At 33.3% G+C, this 19,182-nt stretch overlaps 1 protein-coding gene across 15 annotated transcripts; it reads right to left on the bottom strand.

Moving 5' to 3' along the window:
• Positions 1 to 715: 715 nt before the first annotated feature.
• Positions 716 to 12,121, bottom strand: DMC1 (DNA repair (Rad51) family protein). Of its 15 annotated transcripts, XM_020664171.2 has the most exons (16): positions 11,890 to 12,121; positions 11,229 to 11,311; positions 10,356 to 10,447; positions 8,180 to 8,251; positions 8,043 to 8,081; positions 7,842 to 7,899; positions 7,303 to 7,348; positions 7,103 to 7,148; positions 6,814 to 6,875; positions 6,336 to 6,402; positions 4,349 to 4,441; positions 3,879 to 3,947; positions 3,589 to 3,636; positions 3,413 to 3,491; positions 1,903 to 2,069; positions 716 to 1,045 (listed from the first exon to the last, which is right to left on the bottom strand). In XM_020664171.2, exons 1-16 carry the CDS (start codon positions 11,901 to 11,903, stop codon positions 1,001 to 1,003), a joined length of 1,080 nt encoding a protein of 359 aa, XP_020519830.1. In that variant the 5' UTR covers positions 11,904 to 12,121; the 3' UTR covers positions 716 to 1,000. The 15 variants fall into 15 exon arrangements, 7 of the variants coding, with proteins under 7 accessions (XP_020519830.1, XP_020519831.1, XP_088717831.1 ...); XR_016051905.1 differs by lacking the exon at positions 3,589 to 3,636 and having other exon boundaries at positions 3,413 to 3,551; XR_016051907.1 differs by lacking the exon at positions 7,303 to 7,348 and having other exon boundaries at positions 6,814 to 6,929.
• Positions 12,122 to 19,182: the final 7,061 nt, after the last annotated feature.

Below are 19,182 nucleotides of genomic sequence, written 5' to 3'. Positions count from 1 at the left end.
TTGAAAACGGGCTTTATCCCCACTAAGACACAAGGAAACTACCAAACCCTCTTTTTTGCCTTTAATCATCTGACAATCTCATTGCAAATTATTCAGCTCGAAGGGGAAGGTAAAAGCCCACATAAAGCACCTACTGAGAGGAACGAACAAAGTGCACATAGTATTTACAAGAAAGAAACTAAAGCTGAAAATCATGTATTCTATGGAGCACGCAATTAGTGACACAAATAAGCAACATCATTACTGATCATCATTGTTAGAACTTTTTTCCAATTAATTGGGAGGACAAGCTTTCTATGCTTCCTCAAAACTTTTATAATTCCCCTTATCCAGCTGTCCATTCTAAATTGAGGGCTAAGATTGTCCCAATCACAATGTCACGTTTCTATACTATTTTTTTTCATTTTTTTTCTATAAACTATTGACACCAAATTATATACATCCAATCCTCTATTAAACTTGCACCAGCAAAAAATATATAAAATAAAATATTTCTAATAAAATAAAATGATCAAAATACCCTTAAAAGTTTCAAAGGGTATTTTGATCATTATATTTTATCAAAAAATTATTTCTAATATTTTTTATTGATACACCCCAATGAGAAGATAACACGTACCAAATTTCATATTCATACAATTTGTATAAAAAAACTAAAAATAAAATACTTTGAGACGTCAGATCTAAGATCAAACGGTGAGTGGCTCTCTTGATCAAAATTGAAATATAGAAACCTTTCCCATAGAAATAAGAAACAAGAACTGCACATTCTACCTAGAGAAAGAACGAATTGGGAATGTAAGTAATTTTCCCACAGGCCATTGAAACATTGTAACTAAAACATGCGCTATTAAATGGAGGCACATTTCCAGTAGCATGTGGGAGCTAGCATTGGTGGAAAGTCCTCTAAACTAAACTAGTTTTTCCATGACAAATATGAATTCTCATATCCCAATGCTAATAAACGACACAAAACACTCACCCACACTCTTCCTTAGCATCAATCTTTTGCATCTGCAATGCCACCAGGAGTTATCTGAAATACGTGCTTTAGTCAAGGCAAATTAACAACGAAGATTAGGGATTAACACTTTGCTAATAAAGTTAGGAAGCTCGAATGGAACCATCGAGGAAAATGCCCACAGTAAACTCAAAGGACAGAAAAAGCCAAGAGAGAAAAGCAAAAAACTATAATAATAAAACATAAAAAAACTAAAAATCAAAAGAAAGGAAAATTTTGAAACTTTACCTGCCTGTGACATTTGATTATACCTACCATCTACCATCGTCTTTTAATTGGGACCACTTCCCTTTTACATATAAAGGTCAAAAGCCATCAAATATGAAATCTAGTGCTGAGAGCGCACCTTTAAAACTTTTGTCAATTTGTGCAGATACATGATGCACCCCAGCCATCCAATTTTACATTGCACAGCAGGGTGACCTTCGATGTATCAAAACTAGCAATCTCATTGTATGCTACCATTTTCTGTTTTCTTATAATTAAACCAGCAAATGTCGTCATCATAATAAATAAGTTTGCAATAACTTATGCTTAATTCTATCGCATCGAGTTACTGTATCTTGGGCTTGATGTACATGTTAGTTCAAATTAATATAACCGGTAGATTTCCCATACAGAATCAAGATAACTGAGCCAAAAAGTGTTATCATGTACGATGCACAAGGTTATTTACCATACACCATATCACTTGGTAGTGTAGCATTTAGCATTCAGCAGAGGTGTATGGTACGATTTTCGCCTGCCACGACAAAAATTTAACCAAGTTTTGTTCCAAAACCCAAACTTCAAAGGATTCTGGTAAGAACTTGTCAATGATATTCTCCTATTTCCTTTGTGTTTTTGTTTAAGCAAGTATTTAAGGAGGTGTGAAAGGATATTGCCTCAGCTTCAGGTAAGTTTGGAGCATCGAAGACCTTGCAAACACGCTGCTCGCCTTTGCCTTTCCTGAACATGAGCCTTATTGTGGCCGCATGAGCCAAAACATGTCCACCTGCTGGTTTCTTTGGATCCGAAATGAATACACCACCTCCAGGATCCGCAATTACTGCACCACAAAGCAAAACACAAAGAATATTGTTTATAAATGCGTACTGTTTGGGTGGAATGTCAACTGAACAAGGTGGAAATGATTACGGCCCATGTTACATGGCATAAAAGGGTATTCTTGTAGATGTACATATAAGTTATATGCTTAAGGGTACAGTTGGCATACGGATGCATCCGTAGCTGTAGAGGTAAGGTGCACCTTCAAATTTTATCGTGGTATATAAATTTGATGTAAAATGTTCTTAGGATTATCTCAAAATCTATTTTTATATCTAATTATAAAATTTTAAATTTAAAAAATGGTTAAAATCACGTAGATCTATAAACATATGACAATATTGAAAATGGACAATGTAGATAATATGTTGTAAAATGCACTATTTCTGAGACTTAAAATCTTTTTATTTTTCATGGTCATACATCTTGATGTTGAGATGATCAATGTTTTTCAACATTAAAACTATCTTTTCCGATGGATTTTTGAGGTGCATCCGTAGCTGTAGAGGTAAGGTTGCAACCTTATATAAATTTTTTCCTACGCTTAATGGCGCCTAAAATATTGGTCCAAAAAAAAAAAATGACTCCTAGGAACAAATATTTTATTGTCAAAAGATATTATACTCTCATGGGATAGTAATGACCATTTACTCCCCTCACGCAAAACCCACCTAGATTTAATTTTACGTAGGGCTGGCTACATGCAGGCCTAACCACATAAAATTAAAGAAAAAGAAAAGAAAAAATATAAAAAAGGGGGCCTGGGACAGAAAAAAACAAAAAAATATTCTCTCAAAAAAAAAAAAGGCCGGCTGGGCCAAAGATAGTTTTAATGTTGAAACCAAAAAAACCAAAGAAACCAAAGAATAAAGATGAAACCACATATGCCCGAACATAACAATGTTTTGAAAAGTTTCACAGAAAGCGTAACTGTATTGCAGAAATGACGATTTGCACCCTAGGAATGAAGATCTCCAAGTAAATAAAGAGCCAAATTTATACTATCTCAATGTAGGTTTACTTAACAAGGTTGAATGTTTAGGGTTCTTCAAAATGACCACGGTGTTGTGGTAATTTTTCATAGCAAATTACCAAACAGTTTGCAATTGAAACTTCCAGTTTCAGACTTTCAGCCATCAGAAAATTAAAAGGACTGCATAGCTAAAATAGAAACTTAAAAGTAAAACTGGATAGCAAAGGGTCCGTGTAGAGAAATTCTCTCATTTTTCAGCTTACCCAACTTCAAGCATGCCTGCGTGTGTGTGTGTGTGAGAGAGAGAGAATCACAGAATTTTTTATTTTCTTGTCATGAAAGAATTCAATTTCTGTTAGAAAATGTTTTACCTTGGTTAGTCATGTAGACGGCGACATTGAACTCCTCGGCAATTTTAATTAGGCGGGACAGCATTTGAGCCAGTTTTTGCTGTACAGTTTCCAAGAGTGAAAGGTCATCCACAGGCCACTAGAAGCATGAGGTCACAAGCTAAGCAAATAAAAAACCACACATTCAGTGCTAATACTTGATTGCGAAAAATAATTAGGCGGGAAAGCATTTGAGCCAGTTTTTGCTGCACAGTTTCCACGAGTGAAAAGTCATTCACAGGCCACTAGAAGCATGAGGTCCCAAACTAAGCAAATAAAAAACCACACATTCAGTGCTAACACTTGATTGCGAAAAATACCCCACATGATATTTAAGTTGGAAATACCGTCTCTTTTCATTTAACAAGTGCAATTATCATTAACTCAGAGGGATATCCATTAAGGACTTAGAAGTTGAAAACAATTAGGATCCACGTTAGTAGCTAACCTGACGCTCTGCAAGCTCGCCTCGGCCCGTGAAATCCACACGAAACAATGCAATAACCGAGTCCACAATCTGAAATTATCAAAGGATGTACACCCAATAATGTCCGATAGGTGTATCGAATGTGGCGAAATGGTAAAACACTACTTTTTAAAATCATCGTCATCCGCATAACCTTTTTCCAACTATTTAGAATCCGCTAGACGAGTCCTAGTTAAAATGCTACTCTTTAAAATGTTAAATAATTTCATCCTAACGTTTAACTTTGGGATTAAAACTCATATGGTTTTGATCATTTATGGACTAGAATACCATAGTTGCCGTTCTTAAGGAAGGAAAACAGGCTCAAGTTCCACTTCAAGCTTTTGCCATCCATAATACCTCGTGATTTCCCTTGTTTAGGTCTTTTATGGGGTTGTCAGGACGAGGGCAGAGATAGAGAGAGAGAGAGCGAAGAGAGAGATAAAAATCACCAGCAATCGAAACGGTTCTTCAGCCATTTTGGCGGCAAGGCCAAGAAGCAAATTGTACTGGTGCTCGTACGTGTAGGCACGTGCATAAATGATCTGCATTTCCACCACAGTTGTCAAATTACATCACACAACCAATACAGCAAGAGAGAGCGGATATGTCCAATAATATCCCAGTCAATCTTGGGGAAACTATACCACACAGTGGGGGTGTAAGCTAAAAGACATCCATCACCCCGTCACTTAAACCGAAGGTGGAGATGAACAGTTTCTCTATATTCTAGTTGGTATGCAATACACAGGACACGGTTTCTCAATACTCTAGTTGGTATGCAATACACATAGGACACGGTTTCTATGAGTCCATGTAGAAACGAGTCGACTTTTAAAAATCTATTTTTGAGGTGGATTTTTTAACTCAATTTTTAAAGACAATCTCTAACATGAAAATCAAGAATATAAAAGATAAATAAATTTTAAGAAAAAAAAATACTGATTCTATAAAGAAAACATTTGAACTTTTAGTTTTAATTGTTTTTAGCTTGACCATCTATTTACATCCATTTTAAAGATGGATGCTTTATACCTTGGGACTGCATGTTGTAGAAACACAGCCCAGCCCGCATGCAACAATTTTCCATATATATATGACATTAAGTGTGATGCATTTGAGCGTTAAATGGGTAGATCAAGAGGACCCCGAAGCAATACACAGTTTGGGGCAGATCCGGTATAAAAATAAGATGCATATACTCGTGCGATTTGTGTAAGGTGCCCACCTTATATAAGTAAAGCACACATCTAAGCTTTGCCGAAAGATACACTTTCGGTGTTGGAAACCTCTAGATGGCCTTAAGATTCATATAAGTTTTTAAAAATAAAACTTCATAAATCTATAAATACTTTAAAATCTTGAAAATGGAACAGATACTTGCTACAAAATACATTATTTTTAATATTTAAATAAATTATTATTTTTTGCATATATATGTATCCATATATCTCGAAATAGAGATGATCAATGAGAAGGTTTCCAACGTCAAAACATCCATTTCTACCGGATATTTGAAATGCACTTTATAAAGTACAAAGTTTTCCCATATATATACAAGTCCAGTTGACCATGACCTCGTCTTTATAGACCCAGCCCGCCAGTTCTACCTAACAAGACCTGGTGGACTGGACACATGGATAACACCCTCGTCCATCTAGACCCAAGCCGCCATATCTACATAACAAGACGTGGTTGACTCTACACATTGGTAAGAATCCCGTGCCATGTGGTTTTGCCTATTAAATTATATAAAAAAAGAGAAAATTTTAATCCCATTTCATCATCTTATTTCATATAAACCTTCTTTCTTCTTTTTTTTTTTTTTACGGTATAAAAAAATCTCTAAAAATTTTACCATACACCATCATTTTTTATCTCTCTATTTTATTGGCTTTTGACCATAAAAATTAATTTCAATAAATCTTTTTATACAATTTCATCTCAAAATAATTTTTAACCTTATTTTTCCCTTTCCACTAATTAAAAAAAGCTTTTAAGTTGAAATGGTATAAAAAAAAATTTTGAAACTAATTTTTATAATAAAAAAGTCAATAAAAAAATAAAAAATAAACAATAATGAGATATGATAAAATCTTTAAAAGTTTTCTCACAAGGCTTGAAAGAAAACGAAATGATGATCTACCAAATAATACGAGAACTAACGTCCTATACAAAATTTTCTCTAAAAAAAACTTCCCCAAAAAGGAAAATCAATGCAAGAACCCAAGAAATCAATAACAAGTGATTGCGGAGATCGATGGTTCTGCTTTGGAATTTAGGGGAAGTGTACGGTGATGTTCGATACGTAATTTGAAAATATGAAAGGCATAATTTGAAAAATAAGAAAATAATGGTTCTTGGTTACATTTTACAGCGAATGAAAGCCAATATGGCATTCAAAAAAAATATTATTTGAGCGAAGTTAGCAAGTCTCACGTTGTCCAGGACGGCATTAGGGTCCATTCCGAACCTCTCCGCGATGGGCACGATGCGGTCGGGACGGCTGTAAATAAAGTAAGGAGGGTGAAGGACAACGGTGCAACATGTGAATTGCCTCTCTCTCAAGGTGCCCCGTGATTTGCCTATTTCTAGTGCCATAAAGGTCCTCTCTCTCTCTCTCTCTCTCTCTCTCTCTCTCAAAGATTGCATACGTGATTTGCCCCTTTCTAATGCCATAAAGGTCCTCTCTCTCTCTCTCTCTCTCTCTCAAAGGTTGCATATGTGATTTGCCTCTGTCGTGCCGTAAAGGTCCTCTCTCTCTCTCAGGTTGCGTATGTGATTTGCCTCTGTCGTGCCGTAAAGGTCCTCTCTCTCTCTCTCTCTCTCTCTCTCTCTCTCTCTCTCTCTCTACGGTGTTACAGGTGAATTGTACCCGCCACACCAACCTCCCTCCCCCTAATGCCGCAATGGATACAAGGTTCCTTCAGTGTCGATGTAGGCCACCTTCCCGTTGCCACCGTGCATGGTAGTTGGAAGCTGCAATTTTGGTAGAAACGTTCATGAAAAATCCCCATGAATTTCGAACTACAGCTGCAATTTTGTAGAAACGTGCATGAAAAATCGCCATGAATTTCGAACTACAATCCAACTTACACACCTCATTTCTCTTTCGCTTGCTCCCCACAAACACTAGACTGGGGGGAGAGAGAGAAATTGAGAGAGAGAGAGAGAGAGAGGACAACATTGGATGAGGAATAACGAACCTGAGTAGAGACGCAGAGGGTGTGGGCCAACTGGGTCTTTCCCGACCTGAAAACAAATTTTGGTGTTCCGGGATCGGAATCACTTGATGGATGAAAAAAAGGAAGACAAATAACAAATGGAAAACTCCAAAATGGCTCTAGAAACTTAATTTTAATAATAATCTCAACAAAAAAGAGAAAATGAGCTCCCCTTTTTTCACCTGAATTCCCCAAATGCTTCAGTAATCGACAGAGTTTCAATACCACCTTCACAAATCCCAGTCACGCTTAAAATTTGAACAAACGTTTCATATATAATCAAGCATTGCTCAATGTTTTTCTTGGTACAACAGCAAATAAACGAAAAAAGGCCAAAAATGTTTGCCACCAATAAGCAGAACACAAGTACATCGATTCTTGAGCTAATATATTACTATCATGCTCTTGGCATTATTTGAAGTCTTTGTTATTTCAATTCAATTATCCAGATAGTAACTCGATTACCCAATAAACTGGGATATTGTAAGAGACTCGGAGTTATTATCTGCATTAAATTAAATCAAGAATCAAGATAAATAATAGTGAGCTAAATTCAATGGAAATAATTGTGATTAAACTATTAATAGATCGTTTTTAAAACGGATCACATATTTGAAGTTTGATAAAATGCATGAGCCAGAAAGTTAAGGAAGGGTATATTTTGACATCTTCAACAATGAGGGAGGGTGATTTGGTCGTTCTAAGGTATTGGCAAACTTACCACCGAGTAACTCATCCAGCGCTTGGCTGCCCGTTGTGATCCTAACCACAGCCTTCCTCTGTTAAATGATTATCATTTATATTAGTAATTGTACTGATTTTTACTCACCTAATCATTTTTTGTGTGCGTGCGTGAGAGAGATAGAATCGATTTTTGGTACTGTCATTTTAGAGAAAGAATAATCAGAAGTTCCAATCTTACTTTGAGAAGAACCTCGCTTCCTGTATAGTAACCGCAATTCTGTAAAGGAAAGACCAATATATTCAATAAGTGGGAACAGTAATTAGGAATCCGCACACAATTGAGCTAGTGTTCTTGATTAAGAAATGAAGCCGAACCACTAGCTTTTCCGCTGCTTCGCAAATCTTATCCACCTTTGCCTCTGATAATCCCTTGATACTCGTTAAACTCTGTAACATGCATGAAATTGAAAGTTTCAGTACCTCAACACTGGAAATTACAGCCAAATCATCACAGATCAATAGTCATTCTTATTATCAAAAGTCATTGCAAATCGAAGGTCAGTATTGTTATCTCTTGGTGTTATAGTTTGTACTTTATAGCAGCAGAAAACAACCAATTGTTATCGTATTGAGAAGAAAACAGCCTTCTTCCCTCTCTGTTTTGACCAAAACGCCCTCATTCCATTTCCTTGAGGAGAGCACTCTTCCTCCTTTTCGGAAGTCCAACCCCCTTCTACCTTCGCATTTGACAAACCGCACCATTCAAACTCACTCCCTCTCTCTCTCTTTGAAATCACATGTGCCCTTACTCTTCCTCCTTCCACGAAGTCCAACGCCCTTTCTTCCTTCTCATTGACAAAACACCCTACTCAAAAACTCTCACCTCCTGCCAAAATCGCAGGTGTCAAGATTAATGATATGCGTACGTCCTGCACTCCAGATGACTTGGCCACTTGCACTCATTAATCGTCCTGGACCTTCCATGCCATCGAGACATCCGTCCAAACGGGATACAAGCAAGAGCATTAACGAATGACGAGAGCACCCTTCTTTTTTTTCATGATTTCCCTCTCCGTTAAGTGGGGTTTATACAATTTGCACACTTTATAAAATACAAATAAGGCGTATGTCTAAATTTTGGCTAAATATATAAGTTTTACTGTCATAAATCTGGATTGAAATTCTATGTTTAATCTTAACTAAAAAATTTTAATTTATAAAAATAGTATGAAGCCAAGAAATCTATGAATGCTTAAAGGGAAAAGTTTATACAAGGTTGCAACCTTAATGTAGACTCACATTTACACCTCAAAAATCTATCGAAAATGTTGTTTTAATACTGAAAAAACTTTCTAATCGATCATCTCGACATTGAGATATATGAATATGAAAAAAAAAAAATTTGAATGTTAGAAATAGTGCATCTTGCAATAAATTATCTAGACCGTCTATTTTCAAAAATTTTATAAATCTACTTGATTTTAACCATTTTTAAAATTTAAAATTTTCTAATTAAGTATGAAAATAGATTTTAACATAATAGTAATAATTATTTATATCAAAATTACATGTTATGATAAAATTTTAAGATGCGCGTTGATTGGATTGTTTAAAACGGTCAAAATAACTTTATACAAATACATCTAAACTTTAAGATGATCAATTGAAAGTCTTTCGACCTTCATAGCACTCTTCTCGTTAAATTTTTGAGATGGAGCTAACTTCTAGCTATACAAAATCAAAAAGCATAAAAGAGAATATTTTATGTTAGTATAAAGAGGTTATAATCACTTTTTTCTGTTAAAATTCAACTATTAGTAACTAAAAGAAAAAGTTTATATATAGCTAAGGCTTTAAACAATCAAATTGAAGCCTACTACAAAAATTTCACTAGAAGAAGTTGTTTTTGATACATAAATATCCTCAAATTGATCGTCTCGACGTTAAGATGTATGGACATGAGAAAAAAATAGATTTTTGTTTTGAAAATAGTGTATTTTATAATACATTTTTTGACCGTCAATTTTAAAGATTTTCAAGTTTACATAGATATGTCAATCTACACTATTTTTTAAGCTTTAAACTTTATAAATAAAGATAAAAATATATTTTAAAGCTATCACAAATATTTTCAATATTAAAACCACATTTTTCGTTAATTTTCAATATTAAAACCACATTTTTCGTTAATGTTTGAAGGTACGAGACTCTAAACAAACCGCACCCTTAGCTAAATTCAATATTTAAAAGAAAAAATTTTCAAACATCTTAGCACACTGCGAGAAATCCACTTTGATATCTAATATGATGATGACCTCCGATTTCGTTAACAGGGCCTTAACACCAAGTCCTACGTGTCCGATCATAACACAATACGTGTCACGTACGTCCTGCACGTTCGACTCGTGAAGATTGAAAGTTCGGAGGCGACTTGGGACTTTGCACAAGTAAATCCAGATATCAGATGTCATCAAACAATCTCGACCGTCCAGATGGGACACCAGAAAGCGCAAAGTTTCCAGAGATGGAAGAGGGCTAAGGGTGAACGTGCCTTCTTTGTATGCATCATAAGGCCATTACATGTGTAAATCCCCGCGTCTTGAAGTTTCTTAACATCGCCCGCGTTTATTCCCTGAGCAATGACTGCACACAACGAATAACCAAATTGAACAAAACGCACCGAAAAATTGATGAAAAGCCGAAAGTTTAATTTTTCACGTTTGGGACAAAGGACAGCACGTATGGAAAGGAAAAAGCGGGAGAATAGACGGATTTATTCAAACATTAGATCGAAAATATTGGTCTCTAGGTGGAAATAAGTGCTAAAAATAACAAAAATTGGATGAAATTAAGTGAATGAACAGTGTAAATTTAAAGTACATTTCAATTATCTGACATCACAGAATAAAGCGAAATGGAGAAGAAGCGATTTTGGGATGAACCTAACGGAGGTGAACAAGCGCGTTAACCGGACATATCGACGTAAAATAAATAACGAAAACGAATGTATTTTATTAGAAAAATCGAGGTAAAAATCACATTAACAGAGGCCCTGATATATGGATAACGTTGAGTTCAAATGAATGACAAAATTGAGGCGTTTTAGTGGAAGATGCTTATTTCTAATTCGAGGCATGACTGCAGTCAACGAAAAGACAAAAGAAAATGCTAAAAATTGATAACAAGGGTGAAATCTTTTGAGGAAGATGCATTGTGTCTTTGTTATTGCAGAGAACAACAGCGCGAAGAAAACAGGGGGGATAGATGAAATTGGGGAAAACAGCGGGAAGAATAAATATGAGATTAACTCGATAATTATATATCTAAAATGAATATAAATTAGGCCAAATGAACTAAGAAATCCGGATTCATCCATTCATTAATGAATGATGAGATGCAGTGGAAACTGGCTTAGAAAACTCACGCTTATCAATGGATTCAAATGAAACATCCTCATCTTCGAGGTCATCTGCTTCAACCAATTGTAACGGATGCTGATCTTCTGACCTGGAATAAAAAAACAGGAAACAATCGTAAAATGAATCAATGTCTCGCAGTTTCAAGAGTCTGACCTATGAATCAAAATATTAGAAGTTTGATGTTTAGAACATTAATCGCTGGCTGATCTTGGAAAACAGAACAACTCTGCCATTAAAGGAGCTGATCCTTCCTCAAATTGATGCAAACTCAACAAACGGTTGCAGATAAACACAACCTCGTAAAGAATATGAGTTTCTGAATGGACACGTCAGATTCAAGAAAGGAGATTCACAAACCTGAACCGTCCATTTGAATTAAACAAGATCTAAGCTATTCATTGTTCCCAAATCCTCCATGAACGGTTCAGAGTTTCTCAAAGGAACAGACATAGAGAATGAAATTTCAGCCTGAATTATCGAGTATAAACAAGCAGAGAGAGAGAGATTTGAAATCCTGCATTTGAATGGTGAGAAAGAGAGAGATTTGAAATCCTGCATTCGAATGGAGAGAAAGAGAGAGATTTGAAATCCTGCATTTGAATGGAGAGAGAGAGAGAGAGAGAGATATTTGATATCTAGAATTTCCATGGAGAGAGAGAGAGTTACTTGAAATCCTGCATTTTGAATGAAAACTCGCAGACTGGCTTCTTCTGGTTTTTGAGTAAAATGAAGTGAAGCCCTTCTTCTGGTTTTTGAACGGGAGATGGGCGATATTTATAGGACGAACAAAAATGAAGTGAAGCTCGGGTTTTTTAGCGGGAGATGGGTAATTTTTATGGGACGGGAAAAGGGGAGGGAAAATGGACGCGGGTATGAAAATTCGAGATCTGGCTTTACCAGTGGTTTGAAGTCCGTAAATTTTGACATATGGTTTACGTTCAGTTGGAGATCTGATTTAAATGGACGGTTCAGATTCATCCATTTAAGTTAGAACAAAATTTATATAAGGTTGCAACCTTAAAATGTAGAACTACATATGCATCTCAATAAAAGTTGTTTTAATGTTGAAAAACCCTCTAATTGATCTCTCCATATCGATATATATGAATATGAAAAAAAATAAAAAAATTTGAGTTCTAAAAATAGTGCATCTTGCATCACATTATTTAGACCGTCAATTTTCGAAAATTTCATATGTTTATAGATCTACTTGATTATAACTATTTTTGAACTTTAAAATTTTATAATTTGAGATTAAAACAGATGTTAAGATAATCATAATAAATTTTTACACCAAAATTACATGATAAAATTTGGAGGTGCGCCTTAATTGGATCGTTTAAGGTTGCAACTTCATAAAAACCACACCCTTTAAATTGTGACATCGCTAAAAAAATTCTGTTCAATGCAATTCTACAATGGTTGAGCTCATCTCAACCCTACAAACCTATGACAAACCATGCCGATTAAATCGAGTTTTATAGATCGGATGCATCTTTTTTTTCTAAAGTTAGCAAAGGTCCAATTGATGGGAAAGGTTTTTATACTTCCCAACACTTTCCTACAGCATAGAAGATATATACATCATTTTTAAATCAAATGAGACACTAACCGTTTGATCTAGATCTGATGCTTCATAGCATTTTATTTTTAGTTTTTTTATAAATTGTATTAATATGAAATTTGGCACGTACATGGGGTGCACCGAAAAAATATTAAAAACCATTCTTTGATAAAATATAATGATCTCTTAAAATTTTTATGAGTATTTTTGTCATTTTATTTTATTGAAAATATTTTTTAATTAGTGCAAATTTAAGAGAGGAGTGGACACCGACAATATGGTGTCAAAATATTTTATAGAAAAAAATTTAAAATAAAATAGTGTAGAGATGTAACATTCTGATTAGGGCTATCTCTGCCGTTCACTCAAAATGATAGTTGGATAAGAGGAAGTATATATATTTTATGTTGTAGGAGAAGCATAGAAAGCTTGCCCCTGATCGATACCCACCATAGCTAGACAAGTCGAGGGGTAATAAAATATCTACCAACCAAAATATCAGTAATAAAGCGGTTTTATTTCAAAATTTTGAATGAAAAATTTGGGTAAAAAACACGAATTACAAAAATATAAGTAAGTTATCGAATCGTGAGTATTTTGGATTTGGTTAAAAAAAATAGAGTGAAAAAATCAAATATGTAAAAATGACACAATATAGGATTATGATTTACAACTATTGCATAAATATATTAAAGCCATTAAACAATGATTTTATAGCCTTACTAGTGTTTTTGTTGAAACTTTAAATAAATCCAGCAACAATACTTACTCTGTTGTCACAACACAAGACATATCATAGATTTATTGGGAGTATAAACTGAAACAACAACATTACTAAACACAATAACCGTGAACTAAGGTATAGGATTATTTTCAAAAGAAAAAAAAACCCTCGATATAGGATTATAGATAATTAAGAAAAAGAAGATAAGGCTCAAATATGTAAAATAGTGATCCATTGAAAATGCTATATTGTATACACCAATAAAACATGAAATTCATCAAACTTTTCTATGCATAAAAGAAGCAACAAAATGCTTAATATATTGCTTGTATTCCTAACTACCTAAAAGCCAAAAAAAATATATTTCATTGGGTAAATCTTCTTCTAAATTTACCTGGTTTTTTGAGATATATGATTGTTTTGATTACTTTTTTTTTTATAATGCATTGCTTGTATTTTTTAGTTCACCTTTTTAAGGAGCTCATCGGGGAAAATTTTTGTGGAATTTTTTGTTAAATCAAGATTCTTAATTTAATCTCATTGTTAATATAATTATCTTTAACCAAAATTCAATAAAATTAAGTTAATGAAGAAATAAAATTATAGGGAATAAGTTTTTTTAAAAAAAGATAAAATATGGATTTATATCGGTTCTATTAAAAAACCACAATTCATTTAATATCTTTTGAAAAACTAGGACTTCTTAACAAATTTAAAAAAGGGCAATGATTTCATGCAACCATTTTATAGTAATATGATGCAGCAACTTAAAACAATTATCTTATGGCCATTTGTTTGATCCAATTTTTGAAATATATATACTTTTCATTCTAATGAACACTCATAAAAAAGAGAAAAAATTGAAAACACAACCTAAAAAATATTTTTTTAGCCCAATTAACATAGACCGTTCATTTTGGTGAGATGCTTAGATCTAGGCCTTAGAAGGATTTGTTCATTTCCATTTTTTTTGGATGGGTTTATTATCATTAGATGAACTATGTTAAAAAAGAAAAAAACGATTTTAAGTTCATAAAGGCTAAGATCTTGAAATTCACAAAATGATTGGTCTAGATTCGTTTTTGGAGGGGACTCATTTTGACCATATATAAGGTTAAAATTGAATTTTTTTGGGGAGGGATTGATTATTGAGATGAAGAGAGTGTGTGTGCAAAATTTGAGGTGATACAAATACCACAAACATGGTTTTCTATAAGTGTCGTTGCATTATACTATGATACAACCGTTACATTGGATCATTGGTCTTTAAAAAAACAAATATTTTTTTTAAAAATCAAAATATTTTTGAAATAATCCAATATTTTTTGAAGAAACTGTATTTTAAATGGATACTTGCTAACTATGTACCCCACCCATTAGACTGATGCATGAGTAATGTACATGGGTAAACTACAATTAGGGGGCCGTTGTGTACCAACAAAAATATTGCCTATTGAACTATTTAATATATAATTGGGGAAATATATTATCTAGAAAATGCGCTTTTGTTGTGTGGCTAACATTTGGACGCATCCTGGGGAATATATTGCCACTATTTGGCTACATCTCAAGGAACATGTCAAATTTCAAAAATAATTATACTTTATTTGTATAATTACCCATATTTTGGCGTGGATAAATTGCATGTACTTTACTTATTGTAATGCAATATTTTTTGTTATGTTGGTCGTATTTTACCTTTTTTACGAGTGAGAAATACAGTGAGAAACAATGTATTTCCTCTTTTTTTATGCTAATAAAACCTTTATCTGATAGGTATGCAATCCTATTAAAATAAGTAAAACCTCACTTCATAATTCATAAAATTTGCAATTCAAGTGTCGAAAGACCTTTAAATCGATCTTCTCAGCTTGAATATTATGGTTGTGAAAACAAATTAGGATTTTAAGTTCTAAAAACTATGTATATTGCAACAATTTATCTACACCATCCATTTCCCCCAAAATATAAGTGTTAAGATATCCACAAGATCAGTACCATTTATTGAGTTTCAAATTTTATTGTCGGTGCTGAAAATAGATTTTAGAGCCATCATGAATATCTCTGATGCCCAAAGTGCTTTCCATCTTTACAATAAAACCACATATAAATGAATACTTAACTTATAAATAATCAAGGCACATTAGTGTTTAATTGTCGTTGACATTCTAAAACCAAGAAAAAGTCTCCAAACACTATAACCTATAAATTAAAAAGAATTATAATATCCTCCTTCACTTCAATGCCCAAATTATAACCAATAATCCCTGTTCTTTTAAGTTCGATGAACATTGTCACCATTTACGATTACAAAGGATTGCGATATGGTTTTGCACAATATAAGTAAAAATAATGAAAAATACGAGTACAGCAAGAATACCATTAGTTACCTATAGAAAAAATAAAATATCTTGGCTGCTCCAAGTTAAAAAGGTTGGATTGTTGCAATGGCAGCAGTTTTTGGAGTGTGGAATGATACAAATTGAGCAAATTTCTAAACACTTAAAGCTTTCAATAATGGACGGTTTAAATAATGTGTTGCAAGATGTATTGATTTGTGATTTGAAATCTTTTTTTCCTTATATATCCATATATCTGGAGGTTGAGATGATCAATTTGAGGGTTTTCTAGCATCGAAACAACCTTTTCCTATAGTTTTTTGAGGTGTGCCTTACTTCAATAGTATAAAGTTGACGCCTTCTATTAACTTTTTCATTTATCAAGTGATAACAAATTATATCAATGAGATAAATACGCACCAACACATAATCATTCCACACAGGATCCTCAACAATAACCATCTATGTTGTTTCGTCCCAAGCAAACCACTTTATTATTTATTTCCTTCACAATCCTAGTAGTTTTTGGTCCGAGTTCTTTGTTTATTTTTTTGCAACATCCCTTATCAGATCCATTCCAATTTGGAATTTCATTTTTTTTCTATAATAATGTATTGCTCATTTTTAAAAGAAGATTCTAGCTTCTTTAGCAAGCTGCGCTCGACAAGTAACTCCAATATAATTGTTTGTATTTTTTACATCCATTGCAGTCACCTCCCCACCTTGGGATATGATTGAACTACAAGAATTTCTTTCTCCAAGTCTAGCATAATGTACAACATATCTATATATGTCCATTGTAGGTACTAGCATCAGGCTAGATCTAGGGGCACCTCGGTTTGTTGCCACCCTTAAATTGTATATTGAAAATTAAGAGGGCAGAATCGAGAGTGAGAAGGATACATGGGGGCAAAACAAAGCCCCGTACCCTTCTTGCTAAATAGTAATTTGCTCTATAAATTATAAGGTTGTGATTTCATGCAACGGTTGTATCATAGTATAATGCAACAACACTTATAGAAAACCATAGTTGTAGAATTTGTTCTACCTAAAATTTTGCATATACACTCTCTTCATTAGACCATTCATGTGGTGAATTTCAAGATCTTAGCTTTTGTAGACTCAAAATCGTTTTTTTGTTATTTAAAGTTGTTCATCTAATGATAATAAAGCCATCCAAAAAAATTGGTAATGGCAAAATCCTTCCACAGCCTAGATCTAAACATCTCACCAAAATGAACGGCCTATGTTAATTGGGCTAAAAAAATACTCTATAGATTGCATTTTCAAATTTTTTTTTTTTGTGATTGTTCATTAGAATGAAAATAGTGTATATTTCAAAATTTGAATCAAATAAATAGCCATAACATGATTTTTGAAGGTTATTGCATCATATTACAATACAAATGTTGCATGAAACCATTGCCCTAAATTATATAGTATATGTAGGACATTTTTAACAAGTACATTATCAGTCTTACTGAACTGTGTAAACGTTTGCCCTAACGATTTCTCAGTTTTACTTAACTGTGTCAAGGTTTCCCTAGATCTGGCATGTATATTTTTTAGCTTATTTGGTCTTCTTCTTTTCTATCCACTTTGCTTAAGGAATAAAATACCTATCATTTTAAGGTTTCCGTTTATTGCAAGAGATTTTCATGATCTAGGGGCTTTCATGGTTTCGGGTTTCCATATCTTTTAAGGAACTGTTCATTTGTTGCTGAGTTTCTCTGCATGGCTGAGCATTTAGTTATGTTGTTAGAACAGGTTCGACCGGTGAACGGAAACCTTTTTTGATCAAGCCTAGCATTTGAACTAGGAGATAGCCTAGCATTTGAACTATGAGGTAATGTGAAGTGGCAATGATGAGATGGAGGTGGTTTGGGTACTTGAAAACGTATTACACGTAAACATATTACATTGAAATATGAGATTTATCATGCTACACTCCAATAGTAAGAAAATAAAAATAAATTACACAAGATTTCTCCACAATACGTGAAATCTATTACAAGTAGGATGGTTATGAAATCGACGCTTAACGGTAATTTAATTATGACGCTAAAAAAAATCTCCTATCTCCTACCATTCTCTTTATCTTGTGCATATCCATTCTCCCGCTATAAAATCCTCTATCTCCTACCATTATCCTCTTTTGTGCAGCATTGTCTTGCCATTCTCTCTCCTGGGCACATCCATTTCTATTTTCTCTCTCTTATGTAGCATTGTCCTGCCTTTTATTCTCCTGCGTACATCCATTTCTATTTTCTCTCTAATGTTTGCCCATCCTCGGCACATCCATTTTTACACTATCCTGGCGCACATCCATTTATAGCGCTTATTAGCTAAATTTTTGGAAAAAAAAAGGATTTATTGATAAACTATATTTTATAATTATGTTTTATAATATTTTTTGATAAATTATAATGATTACCAAATGTTTCAGAAAATAAATATTTTTTTTGAGATTAAGGTTTAGATCGAGAGAAAAAAAGTGATAAGTTATATTTTATTTAAATTATAATGATTACTCTTTTGAAAAAAAAAACGATTTTTTGGGATTAGTGTTTAGATACAGATAAAGAAGTGATAAATTACTCACAATATATTACCTGTATTTTTTTTTCACATTTTCCTCCTCTAATATCTCAATCTAATTTTTAAAATATTTTTCCATTTCACAAATTTTTTTTTTAAAATACATCACCATTTACTATTTAAACTACATATTAACAATATTTAATGGTTGTGACTAAAACAGTACACTATATGTTTATGACCAATATTTATTCACATTATTAAGTTATTATTTTTTGAGGCATGACAAGCATGGTATAGTCATGTTATCCATACATATGCATTTCAATATTAAATAGGAATGTCTATAATGAGTCCATTTATCTTTTGTGAATGGAGGTCACAAATATTTTCAAATATTAGATGTCAAATTGGATGGTTTGAGGTCAGTCATGAAGTGATTTTTTTTTTTAAATTTTTTGTATTTATTCAATAACACTACTATAACCACCCATTTTGAAATTTAAAAGACAATAATGATTGTGCGCACAAAAGATAAATAGTCTAGTGGTAAACAATTCAATATTAAATCCCTATGTCCAATAAGAGAAATGTAAGAGCAAATTTAAAGGGTAATATAGACAATTCCATATTAAACCGTAAGAGCAATGTATTTTCCAAATTGTATCTAAATACTACTCGAACAACAACAATCTATTTGCATGTAAACCAAATAGTAAAAATCTATTGACATGTAATATATGACGCTAATAATATATTTCACATACAATATATTTATAGGTATCCAAACAACC

The sequence above is a fragment of the Amborella trichopoda genome, chromosome 3, assembly GCF_054954075.1.
Source record: "Amborella trichopoda isolate Santa Cruz 75 chromosome 3, AtrichopodaSantaCruz75HAP2 v2.0, whole genome shotgun sequence".
Taxonomy (NCBI): domain Eukaryota; kingdom Viridiplantae; phylum Streptophyta; class Magnoliopsida; order Amborellales; family Amborellaceae; genus Amborella; species Amborella trichopoda.
The sequence above is the reverse complement of the archived record's forward strand: the minus strand, read 5'-3'. Positions and strand labels throughout refer to the sequence as shown.